Source organism: Petaurus breviceps, unplaced genomic scaffold, assembly GCF_028583685.1.
Source record: "Petaurus breviceps papuanus isolate PSGF00001 unplaced genomic scaffold, PetGlider_PUasm1.0 216, whole genome shotgun sequence".
In the NCBI taxonomy this organism is placed as follows: Eukaryota; Metazoa; Chordata; class Mammalia; order Diprotodontia; family Petauridae; genus Petaurus; species Petaurus breviceps.
The window spans coordinates 6,852,203-6,865,911 of NW_027185867.1; the positions used below are offsets into that span (position 1 = coordinate 6,852,203).

Consider the following 13,709-nt stretch of genomic DNA (forward strand, 5'->3'; position numbering starts at 1 on the left):
ATAAAGCAGTATATATTATGCAGCTAATTTCATCATTATTATTCTAGGTTCCAATAAGCATAAAGCTCCATGGGTGGAGGAAACTTATGGGGGAAAAACTGAAACATTGTTGGATATCAGGGGTTTGAATGTCCCTGATGTAGCCTCTTGAATCCAGTCTGGGACAGAGAGAGAAATACAGGACCCGGTTTGATTTGGCAAAATCAGAATTCACTCTGGTGTCAGGGGCCCTGTCCTAGTGAAGCCCTTTGTACATCCTGGGAGATGGATTTCAGATTTCAGCTAGAGCTAAGGAGACAACCTCTTACAATGAGAGCTGTCCTCAACTGGAATGACATGTCTCTAAAAGTAAGTTCTCTGTCACTGGAAGTGTTTTAACAGAAGATGGATAATAGTTGTTGAGGACGGGGATAGTGGTTTTGAGTGAGGATTGGAGTAAATGATCATTTAGGTGCCTTCCAACTTTGTGATTCTATGATATTTGACTCTTTTCTAGACATCCTATATTTACTGGTATAACAATCACTCTTACATCATTGCCCTATTCTTATTTGGGAGTTGGGTTAAAAAAAAAACCAACAACAAAGAACAGTCTGAATAAGTGTGTTTATTAAGCAAGGAAATGTTTCCTTTCCGCCCCGCCATGCTTTCCACCTCTTGCCATTTTTATCCTCATTTTATCATCATTACTTCCACCTCCCATCACCTTCTCTGCTCTCTCCTCCTCCTTCCTTGCTGCCTGCTAGGCCTGCCTGTTGCCAGTGTTCCCTTATTCCTGATACATCTCATTGTCCACTGAAAATTTCTCACAGTGGCTGCCAAATCCTATTTAATTGCTAGAAAGCCAGCATTAAAAGTAGATATGGTATCATTGCAGGTTCCCTTCTGTCACCTGGCCTACTCTGAGCCTTCACAATTAAATCGGCTTTGAGTCTGCTTCCTCTTCATCCTCCTCCAGAATGAACATGAGGGCTATTTTTAGATGGCTGACCTCTGGTGGCTCAGCTACTTCTCAGCTCCTGTCCTTGGCCACATCACCTTGCTTTTCTGAACCTGTTTCCTCTTATATAAGGGGGGGTTGATAATGCCAGTGCCAACTACCCCCCAAAGGGTTGTAGTGAGGAAGGTGAGAGGGGCTGCACAGCTGGTGATGGAAAGAATGCAATTAACATATGATACAACATCTGTGACTGATCCTGTAATTAACAGTTATGGCTTCCCTGAGAGAGACAGCTGTCTGCATTGTCAAATGCAAAAGCTGATAAACCTTTTCTGTAATGCCAGGAAACAGATACTGCTTGTGAAGTAAGAATAGATTGGCAGGTAGCTAATTGGGTGAATCAGAAGCAAGGAATAATAGCTGACATTCATATTATTTTTGACAGTTACAGCTAAGCGAAAGATGGGTTCAAATCCTGTCTGAAATACAAGCTGTGTGACCCTGGGCAAGTCACTTAACCTCTTTTGCCTCAGTTTCCCCAACTATAAAAAGGGGAGAATAACAACCACTACGTCCTGGGGTTACTGTGAGGACCAAATGAGATATTAGTAGTGTTTGGCACAGTACCTGGCACCTAATAGCATTATAAAAATGCTTGTTTCCTTCCTTCTTTTGCACATACTCGTTGATTTGGGATAGAGCTGAAAAAGAAGCCCCCTATCCCGCTCTCTCATTTTGTACCTCGGATGGTAAGTGGGAGAGCCAAGATTGGAAGCTAGGTCCTCCACCTCTGAGTCAAGCTGTCTTTTCTCTATACTGTGCTCATCCCTAATTCCTATGGTCTTTTAGAGACATTTCAGCATCACCTTGTCCAACCTCCTAATTGTAAAGGTTCAGTTCAATTCCACAAACATTTATCAGGCATCTGTGTTGAGCACTGCGGGAACATAAAAATGGTTAGGTAAGATATAATCTCTTCCTTCCCAGAGCTGACAATGCAGGACAATATGCACCAATAATGGAAAATCATACATGGAGGGTAAACAAAGTATTGTGGGAGCTACAAAGGGAGAAAGGCAATTAACTTCATGGAGGAGAAGCATAAGAGGAAGAAATGAACTTAACAGGCAGAAGAGGAGACATTCCGAGCATAGCGAGAACGTGACAACAGGCATGTCATACAGCTTTATTGGAGTATAATGTACATAGAGAGGAGTCAGTCGTGTGACAAAAGGTAATATCAGATTCCACATGGCCTTGAATGCCATGCTAAGGAGTCCAAAGTGTGTTAGCAGAGGAGAGACATGACTAGAAAACCAGTCTGAATACTATTGTATGTGGGTAGGTGGTAATTGGGCAACTAGGAAGCATTATGGACAGGAGTCAGCCTCAGACATTTATGAGTTGTATGACCCTGGACAAGTCACTTAACTGTTTGCCTCAGTTGCAAAATGAACTAGAGAAGGAGATAATGAATTACTCCAAGTATCTTTGCCAAGGATACCCCAAATGGGGTCATGAAGAGTTGGACACAACTGAAACAACTGAACCACAACAGAAGTGATGATGACTATTTCATGGAGTCACAGGATTGAAATCCACCCCCCCCACCTCCCCCCACTCTCTTCCCCGCCAGCCTCAGTCTCATGCCTGAGGCAGAGCCTAGAGCCTCAGGAGGTACCAGACAGTCCTGGTGCTCAGGGAGCTTTTTCTATGGTGGCTCCTTATCAGCTTCAGCATTGATCTTAGTCCCACCTTCTTGGAGTTAAACAAAACAAGGCTAATCTTTCTTCCACGTGACAACCTTTCACATACCTGAAGAAAGATCCTCCTGGAGCCTTCTCTTCTCCAAGTTCAACAGTCCAGCTCCTTCCTGCTCTGCCACCTTGGAGCTGATGCACTTGGCAAAGGCTACTGCTCCAGAGGACAAAGACACACTAGAGAGGGTGGGAAGAACCCGGTGCCGAGATCTGCCTTGATTCCTGTCTCCTTCTTCATCCCACCCTCAAGCGCCCTGTGCCAGTAAGGTGTTTACCTGCTTCTCCTGAGACTGGTTCCCAATCCGACCCAGAAGAAACTTCTTGACTGAGGCAGGGGATGATCCCTACCCCAAGGTCTCCTTCCCTGGGAAGTTTGTGCTTCATGTTTGTTTCCTTTGCCTTTGTGGGTCTTTTACCTTTCGACTTCTAGCTTTCTTCCTAGCCTCCAACTTGCCTTGTCTTTTGTTACCTGGGTTCTCCTGTTTCTCATCTTCCTTCCTGATTTCTGTCCCTTGGTGCTTCCCCAACCTCCAGTATATGCAGTGTACCTCGCCTTTGGTCTGCCATTTGGATTCTTACATAGTTTTGCCCTGACCTTTAATTCACATGTTCTTGTAGGCTTTGAGTCTCTGCCTAGTTGCCAACATGCCACCGGATCACGATCCCCAAATTGGTGCCTTCCTGGCTGACTTGACCCGGATTTCTCATTCTGTCTTTAGGTTCTGCCATCCCAGCACTGCCACCTCGTCCACCTTCCTCTTGTCCCAGAGGATACACAAGTTCCAGCAGTGCTGGGTGAGCAGGTATAATACAGCCAACATAGCAAGGAGGGGTCAGAGAGTAATCAAAGGAAGTGGCAGTGACTGTGACACAGAAGTGACAGGTGCTACTTTGAACCTGGGTTCAATCAGAGCTTCCCAGTGTGGCCAGAGCTGTCAGGCCCCTTTAACCATTTTGTCTGCCTCCCTGCTTTCCAAAGTAAAGGCCAGTGCTGACGAGCCAATCAAGGAGCCAGGTTGTGGGTGGGGAGGGCACACCATAGCCTAATCAGCAAAAATTCTAATTCCAGCTCAACTTTAAGACTTCATCCTGGTTCCTCTCCTCTATATTCTTCCATAGTTCCTCTGCAAAAGTGGCACCCAACATTCCTAAAGAACGCTGGTGCTCAATGTTTGTGTCAGACAGCAGCTTGGGAGGGCTACAAGTGCCATGCATCTTTCCAAATGCATACCAGCCAGCTCTCTTCCTTCTTTGTGAGAAGTGATGGAAAAGTATCATCCAAGAAATGCATGTCCAGAAAAGGAGGTGGGCTGGTACTGAGCAAGAGCAAAGGTGGACAGTCTGTATGTTCTGTGAAATGCTAAATCTCTAGAGGAAAGCCTCCAGCATGTTAAGAGAGATCCTCTCTGGAGGATTATGTGAGAACGTGGGCAAGAAACTCCTAGGACATGAAAATGTAGGTGAATGGGGATCTGTACCGTGGGGAGGAGCCCCTGTCAAAGGTTTTCTCCTTTCCATTCAAGTATTCCCTATAACGACCCTATAAAGTAGAGAATAAGTACTAGTTGTTACTGTCGTTAAGAATGCTAACAGGCTACCTACCCCCTTTCTAAAGAGGAGGAAATGGATGACCAGGGAGGCTGTAACTTGACTGCAGTCAGTTAAGATTCTAGATTGCAGTCCTGCCCCCTGACTCCACATCCAGGGTTCTTTTTCACTCTTCTTTCCCTCCCTTAGGCTGCCTAACTTTGTGGCTGCTCCGGTTTTTGTTGTTCCACCCCCTTCTTTCCCTTACCTCACCTTGTCCCCAGTTCTGTGTCTTCTCCTCCCACTCATCATTTCATGCTGTCATTCCTGTCACTCGAGGTGCCTGGGAAAGACCTTCTTCCACCCCAGCTACATTGCATCATATGCTCCCTGTCCTTTCCCTTTTTTTCCACCTCCTCCAATTCTAGATAATTTTATTAAGAACTGATATCTTCCCAAGGGCCTCCCCCAATGCCACCCACATTTGTAAAAATTAATTACATTTTCTTTTTCAGTATCATCTTAATAATCATCAATAAACATTTCAACATATAAAGGGAAAGCAAATTGTATGAGAAGCTGTGAGCTTGTCAGTTTTTCAAGTCTATGCATATGAAACAGCTCCATATTCCTTTCCTTTTGTACTTGTTTTCCTCCATGCATTAAAACAAAAAGCTTTATTGATGCTCCTTTTTACATACCAATCACTACCCACTAACCTACTCCCTCCTTCCCCCCAGTAGATGCTTCCCCTTATAACAAACGTGTAGCTCATCAAAACAAACACCCTGGCTGCGTTTAAATGTGCATCTCATTCTGCATCTCTAGTCAACTGTCTCCAGCATTTTTTCTTAACCTTGTCACACATATTAGCCACACCTGCTACCTTCTTAGGCAGAGGATTGGTTCATTTATATGGCATTAGCTCACTCACTAGCTGTATCACTTTGGGCTCAGTTTTTTTCTATAAAGTGGAGACAATTGTTATACTGTCTACCTCACAAGTTTGTTGTAGGAAAAACATATCATAAGCTTTAAAGTATTACAGAAATGTAAGCTAGTATTATTATTATTATTCATTTATGTGAGAGAGCAGCTTGGGATCATTAAAAGTCCTGAAAAATTTCCCAAATGCAATCCAACCTATTCTCTTTTATTTGTCCAGGATATCTGTACCTAAGTAACTAAAAGTCTGTCCAATTTCCTATCTTAATCTGGACAGTATATATTTTACATCTACTTTATTTTTCCTCTGTGGGCTACTAGGTTTATCTCTTTTGAGTGCCTGTAGATGTAGTTAAGGTCTAGCTTTTTAACACCAGTATTTTCCTATAAATCATGTCATATCACCATCACAAAAGAAGTAAAATTGTGGATGACTCAAAAAGCAATGGAGACACATGATGGATGTGTAGCAGGTTGTAGCATATAATGTGATCATTGGAGCAAGAATTAGCATAAAAGACATCATTGAAGATATGTATTAATGGAAAAGGAGGTGGCCCAATTAGGTGGTGAGACCAAGGGTTAGCAGATGGACACACAACTGGTACTCACAAAATGTTAAGAGACTTAGAGAAAGGCTTCCGGTGTGTTGGGGAAAAAATGAATATGAAAAATTTTACAATATGAGAAGTCTCTACCAACAGAGTGTACACTTTGATGAAATCATGGCTTCAATGAAGTTTGAGTAGTATTATCAGAAATGAGGACTACCAAAAAACTAAACTATCACTGGTATTACTTGAGTAATCTTTCTAAGAGTGGTGATGGGTTTGCACTGAACTGCTATTCACTTCCTCTCTCACCCTGTCCCTTCCTTGTACCCAAGGACACTTATTTTCATACCAGGTAAGGGAGTTTAGTTTGCAAATGTGGAATGGAATAAAATTAGGATATCTGACCTAAACCTATCCTTGGATCAGGGAGGAATGGAACACTGGCTTCTCTGAGCCACATCAGGATACCCTTCTTCCCTAAAAGAGAGACAGACGTGGGCTTCACCACAACCTATTAAAGAGAAGCAGCCTAGCATAGGCATGCAAATTAATCCATCCTCGGGGCCTAAAGGGAATTAGGCAGTGGGACAGCAAAAATGCTAATCAGCTTTGACTTCTTTCTTCTTATCCATCTGCTCCCAGCCTCTGGTTGTTTGTGTAGAGCCTCTGGCAGACATCCTGATGTGATCCCCCCTTCTTGCCCCAGAACTATCCCAAATCCTGGCTACCTTGTTTTAGACTAAATAAATGCCACATGTAAATATACTCTAGGGTCCTTTTTATCTAATCCACTTAAAAGGTCATCTTCAACTGAATAGAGGATTGAGGGTAACATGATGAGCCCCTTTCCCTGGGTCCTTCTGGCATAGACCTATATGGAAGCTCCCAATAATAGAGCCTTCTCTGGGACCTTTTGGATCCCTTGTGATAAGAAAAATGCCACCTTTTTTGTATTTTATTTTAGTGCCTTTTGGATAACCCAAAGAACAATGTATCAGAGTAGGTCTAAGCAGGACAAAGACTACTGCCAATGATGACCTGAATGCAGAAATGGCATGAAATCATTAAATCTAGAGTTGAAAAAGATCTTAGATCTCTCATTTCATGGATGAGGAAAGTGACTCATCAAGGGCATGTATGTCTATAAGAGGAAGTATGCTAGTCACCTAGTAATAGGGAAGGAGGATGAATGGATAGCCTGGACATACCGGTACCCAAAGGATATTAAAAGAATCAAAGGAAAACAAACATCCAGTGCTTCAGGCAGATCCTCGATGGAAGACTTTACCCATGAGTAAAAAATCACCCCTTGTTTGTCCTGACTCCAAGCTCACTGTTCATTTGGCTCTATCTTCAAAGGCAGAATCATTAGAACCAAGGCTAAAACTTATAGAGGCAAATTTTGAGTCAACATAAGGAAAAATCTAATATTATGTGTTCAATTATAGAATAGGTTGCCTCAAGCAGAAGCTAGATAACTACTTGTTGGGGCTATTGTAGAGATGATTCTTGTTCAAGTATAGATCCCACTAGATCATCTCTGAGATTCCAACAAATTGAGATACTGTTATTCTTTGAAGACAATGAGCGGTCGCTATATGTACTAGTGAAGGGAGTATCTACATTAATGAAATAATAGATGCACTATTGTCAGATTCAGCATAAGCTAGTGGAGAGAGTTGGCTTTGGAGTTGGGAAGTACTGGGTTCTTTGTCTGATTCATATGTACGAATCCTGTATGACCCTGGATGAATGATTTACCCTTTGAGTGCCCCAAGTAACTTTTCATATACTATTATAAATTGCAGAATAGTTACTAACATGCTTTAGCAAAGAGAGCTCCACATATCAATGAAATTACAGGTCCATACCCCCTCCCCCAAAAAACCCTAGTGGCAATAGATGTATGTTAGATATGTTATATTAGCTGTTATAATGAGGTTTTGGCCCGCTGGCCAGCTGGCTATTTCAAGTCTGGGCTTCTCACTGCCCAAGGGCATCAGTTTTGCAGTTAGAAAAAAATTTTTATCTGTTTACTTTGTGGGTCAACTTTGAAGAACGTGATACACCCTAATCAAGCACTTGAGAAATGCAAAAACTACAAAGATAATTTATTCATTTACAATATAGGCTTTCTGGTAACCAGGATATACCTATCTGCTATCTAAGTAACTTATTTTTTATAGAATTAGTAGTTAGAAGGTTATATGTGACCATGGAATAAGGAATTAGTCTTGCAAGATACCTCATGAAGATTGTGGTGGAAGGTCCCTTAACTGTCACAGGATGTACCTTTCTAGTGACTGAAATACACCACAAAGATAGGGTCTCTATATTGGACAGTGCTGAAGAAGCAATGACAAAGTGATACTTTCCAGTTTTCCTTTTCTAGCTTTCTTGGAGGAACACAACCTATTTGCTTTTCTCTTTAATGTATCCCAAATTTCAAAGTTGTAGTTTATGAAGTAGAGAAGTATATAATGTCCCTTCTTTGAAGAGGTACCTATGGGTATAGAGCATTGCATTTTGGCAGACTCACAGAAAGAGGTTTCCATGTTTGTTAGTTTCAATGAACTGATTTTTTCCTTTCTTTTTTTTCTTCCTTGTCATGAGGGATAGTTAGGTACCTGAATGGGTAGAGAAAATACATTTTGAAATGAAGGAAATGTAAAAATAAAACACATATATTAAAACTAAACTTTAAAAAATTCTATAAATCAAGACTTTAAAACAATATTTTTGTTAAATTTTGAGTTCTGAGTGGTCTTCCTTCCTCCTTCCAAGACCACATGAGAGAAGCCAACATTTGATATAGACATATACTTTCAGATATAAATTCTTTCTCTGGAGGTGGATAGAACCTTCCTTCATAGGTTCTTCATAGATGATATTAATAACTTCAGCATTCACAGTAACTCTTCAAAAAATATTATTACTATATGCAACATCCTCTTGATTCTGCCCATTTCACTCTTCATGCAAGTCTTTCCATGTTTTTCTAAAATCAATCTGCTTGTCATTTTTTATAGCACAGAAGTATTCCATCACAATCATATAACACAACTTGTTTAGCCATTCCCTAGTTGCTGGGCATCCTCTCAATTTCCAATTCTTTACCACCACACAAAGAGCTGCTATAAATATTTTATAATAAAATATAAATATATAAAATATTTTATATAAATTTTATAAATATTTTTAATAGAAAAATGTAATAGGGTGTAAAAACATTGAATTTGGAGTTGCAAAGTACCATTTGCCACTAGGTGATTTTGGATAAACCACTTCATCTTTCCTAGCCTGTTTCCTCATTTGGAAAATGAGACTAATAAACAGATTACCTATGCCATGGGGTTATGAGACTCAAATGAGATAATGCACTATAAAATATTCACATGATTACTACCATTTTATGTTTAGTTACATTTTGGGGTAGTTACTTCCTAGCACCTTAATACAAAATTAAAAATCTATTTGGAAATCACAGCTACTTCTCTCCATTAGTCTTTGGTCCATGCTAGCTTCACTTTCAGAGGGTGACATTTCCTGGCCTTGTATACTGATTTTGGTATATAACAGACCTCTGTCCTCTGACTATAAGATATATCATACAAAATGAAACATGCTCTAGTGTAAAGAAAACAAAAAACCAGACTAGGAGCCAAAACAACTTGGGTCTTCACTTTGGCTCCAATATTTCTTCATCATGTAATCTCAGGCCCTCTACTAAAGTTCTGTTCTGATGCTTCATTGTGGCATGAGGGTAACCATGGCTGTGCCAACAGAACAAAAGCTTCGACAGTTTCTATCAAGTACAAGCCTGGGGACGGATGGTAGCTCTGGTATTCAAGACTCAACCTACTTAAGTCATCTATGTAGAGAATTCCTCTTATAAAAACTCCCTCCTCTGACACAACCAGTCTGCTTGTTTACAACTCCTTGTCCAAGAGAGGTACTGAAAAGTGAAGTGAACCCTGGTCTTCCTGACTCCAAGCATGCTGTATCCATTGAGTTTATTTGTTCTTTACAAGTGGAAGATGTTACCGTGTCAGCAATATGGACCTTATGAACCAGTGGGCAATCATCCTCTATCCTCAAAAGAGAAAATTCTTTGGCATTTTGATTTTACACTGGTATGTAAGGAATCCTTACATTCTTGAGCGGGTGGCTAGCACATGGATTACCTCCTCAGGAACCCAGATAATAACTGCCTTTCCTAGCATAGCCTCTATTTACTACAGTTATTCAGTTTCTCTGCCAGAAAATGGAAGTGGTAACAGGCATAGCAGTAGCGATAGTAGTAGGAGTCACAACAATACTAATTTTATGGATATTTCAAAATAGCCTGGATTTCATTTCTCCAGTAAACCACCACTAGCTTGAATTATAACAATCAAGTGAATTATTAATAGTTTAGTTGCCATAGCCCAAATGGGGTCCCAAATGACTTAATTATCACTTAGTTACCAGCCTTCAAGTGATGAGCCTCTCTAAACTTAGCTAGATTGTCTCCATACTCCAAGTTTTTAATGATATTAATAATTTTCATTTATATTTACGTTTCTGCTCTACAAGGAACTTTGTTCATGAACCTTTGAAGTAGATGGTGCCAGTATCATCATTTATAGATAAACTGAGATTCAGAGAATTTGTGGAATAAAGATAATAATTAAATAGGCCTCGTGCTTCCTTGTCTTGATTTCCTCATTTAAGTCATCTCCCCTCAGTACCTAGTCCACCCCATGGGGAAATGGGGCTCTACTATTCATAAATTAATTTTAGGACATAGCCTGAGGCCCCTAGAGAATAGCTCTGCGAGGAAACTCAGAAAACTTTTACTTGTGCCTCTAAATACATCCTACCCTCCTGCTTTCTTAGTATTTTGTCTCTTCTTTTTTTTTTACAGACTGGAAGATTCCTGGGGGAAGTGGATGGCTCAGTCATGACCTACCTGCTTAACATGGGAGTGTTCAGCCAGTAAGTAGGGAGCCCCCTTAACCCTGAGGGCATGTCTCTCTTTCCCTCATCTTGGGTTACAGACATGTGTAAAAAAAGTATGATGTAAAAAAAGTATGATGGCTCTCAAAAGCCTGGCATGGGAAGCCAGTGTTGAAAGCCTCAAAAGAGGACTACGATTCCTTTTCAGACGTCGGGGAAGGGGTGTGTTGGGGAGACAGGGCAATGTGAGGGAAGAGTCATTGGGCTAGGACAGAATCCTCCAGTTCTCTCCAGTTATCACTAAACTCACATTCATACAGCACTTTCAGGCTTACAAAAGCACTTTAGCCTAGTTTGCTCTGGATGTCTGCCAAGACCTATATTTACTTATTCATTTTTTCCAAAATTATTCAAATTTAAATTGTTTTCTGTAACTTAACTTCTCCATTCTCCTGCCTGAGGTTTACAGAAATACCGCTTTAAACATTTGCTTTCTTCTTGTTTGTCTTGAATGGATGTGTTACCTCTAAATTCAATTCAGCAAGCATTTAAAGTGACTACTATGGAGGCTCCTAAGGGCTGGGGAAACAAAGACAAAAATAAACCATTTCCTTAAGGAGCCTACACTCTACTGGGCAAGAAGGGTGAACTGTAGTAAGAGGAACTGAAAAGTTCCCCTAGGGTAGAGTTAAGGGGCAGTGCTGCGCTCTCCTCTCAAAGCAGCAGGGTAAGTTCAGTCACAGCTAGTCTTTAAAAAAAAAAAAGGAGGCCAAGTATCAGTCAGTCACCAAGCATCTAATAAGCATCGACTACATGCCAGGGACTGTATTAAGAGCTGATGATACAAAGAATGGCAAAAATGTGATCGCTATATTCAAGCTCACATGTAATGGTGCAGATAACATGCAAATTACTATGAGCTGCATCACATGTATACTCAGACCCTACTTTCTCAGGGCACACCTGCAACATGACCTCTCCTCCCCCAGGGTTTCAAGGTCCCATGAGGAATTTATGGGGTGTCTCTACTCTCATTAGCTCAAACCCTCAACGACTGTGTTCCTACGCTTTGTTAGGGGGGGCAGTAGCTATCACACCCAAACCTCTCTAACACTGGATAGCTTTTAAAAGGGGCATTTACTTCACATATATAACAGGAACAAATGAACAAATATTTCCCCCAATAACGTTATGAAATTTTCTCCTCTATACCATCTGAGTCTCTAGGGTAGGCTCAAAACTTAGCTCAGTCCCTAAATAGTTCCATTGATCCCACCAAATTCATAGCCATAGGTAGCACTGCAGCTGGATGAGTCTTTGTTTCAACTTTCATGGACATGGGTCTAGAAAGTCTGTCCCAAAGATCACTCCTTGAGGCATTGATGCTGGGCTGGAGGGAACCCCCAGTATGGGTTCTGATGCCTGGATTCCTTTGAAGATTCCAATCCCTGAATATAGAATAAAAAAGAATGAAGGAAAAGGCCAAGAAGGCCCCATTTTTGCTAGGGGTCATGTGAAGGGGGGAAGAAGTCCCTGAGACATTTCTCCCAAGGCTGGCATTTCCCTTATACATCATTACAATTCTCTTGGAAGCAGTTCCTTAGCATCATTCCATGTGGAATGATGACTCTGAGCAAGCCATTCATTTCTGTGCATATGCCAGAACCCTATTATACATACCACATATATTCATTATAAATGGAAAGTCATCTCAGAAGGAAGGCACTAGCAATGGGAAGAATCAGGAAAAATCTCTTACCGAAGCTAGGATCTGAAGCAGTCTTGCAGGAGGCCAGGAAGCCAGGAGCTGGCAGTGAGGAGGGAGAGCATTCCACGTATGGGCGAAAACCAATAAAAAGGTATAAAAATTAGAAGAGGAGATTTAACTGTCGTGTTCAAGGAACAGCAAGTAGGCCACTAGAATTGGATAGAAGAGTGTGTAAATAAGAGTAAAGTGTAAAAAGATTGGAAAGCTAGGAAGAAACCAGGTTGTAAAGGGCTTTAAATGCCAAACAGAGTGTTTTACATTTGATCCTGGAGTCATAGGAGTTCACTGAGCAGGGCTATTGCTTCTTTCTTCACACAAGGCTTTCTTGCTTTACAGAGTGACCATGTATGACTACCAGGCCATGTGCAAAATGTCCCACCATCACCACAGCGGAGGGCGGCACCTTCTCAGTGTGAGTATCACGTCATCCACTCTCCTTCTCAGTCACTATTCCCAAATGAAGGTAATGGCTTTAGGAAAATTTTATCTAAGAGGGCCTGGACTCACAGAATATAAAAGTTTTATAGACAGAGTATAAAGGGACCGTGGAGATAATCTAGATCAGTAGTGTCAAACTCAAATACAGACAGATACCTGCAGGCTGCCTACTGACTCAGAAAGCCCTTTACAAAGTAATATTTTCTATGTTGTTATGTCATATTTCTATTTATTTTGTTAAACCTTTTAAGTTTAATATTTGGGGGGGGGGGGGCTGTACTGAGGAGTTTTGCCAAGGCTATGAGTTTGATGCCTTAGAGCTAGACCAATACCTCATTTCACAGACAAAGAAACTGAAGCCCAGACAGATAAAGTGGCTAATCCAATGTCACTCCAGGAAAAATGCTGTTTATATTACAAGTTTTATTTCAATGGTGCCTCTGTATGTGGCCAAGGAGCCAAGCCCACAGTCTCCCATCCATCCCTCTGCACAAAATGCTAAAGAGTTAGAAGAGATCTCAGAATCCCCTTTTGCAAATCCTGACAAATGAGTCATCTAGTTTTAGCCTGAAGATCTCCACTGAAAGAGGACATGCCCCCTCTGCACATTCCACTTTGGGCCACTTCTCATTAGTAGAAAGTTTTTCCTTACCTCAATCTTAAATTCATCTCTCTGAAACTTACACCCACTTGGACAGACGGTAATTGAAAGTTTGATCCCTCTTTCACATGACAGCTTTTCAAATATTTGGAACATGTCTCTCTGTCCTTCTTCTACCTTCCAAGCCCCAACTCAGATCTTCTCTTTAAGCTAAAGCTGCTTCACGTGATTCCCACAG

At 41.1% G+C, this 13,709-nt stretch overlaps 1 protein-coding gene across 1 annotated transcript in view; it reads left to right on the forward strand.

Annotated features, from left to right (window-relative positions):
- The window catches only part of CACNA2D4 (calcium voltage-gated channel auxiliary subunit alpha2delta 4), a 169,991-nt gene that overhangs the window by 125,907 nt on the left and 30,375 nt on the right, over positions 1-13,709 (forward strand). The window contains exons 31-32 of the mRNA XM_069094324.1: positions 10,633-10,703; positions 12,769-12,844. Coding sequence (XP_068950425.1) covers positions 10,633-10,703; positions 12,769-12,844 — 147 coding nt within the window. The remainder of the gene's footprint in view (positions 1-10,632; positions 10,704-12,768; positions 12,845-13,709) is intronic.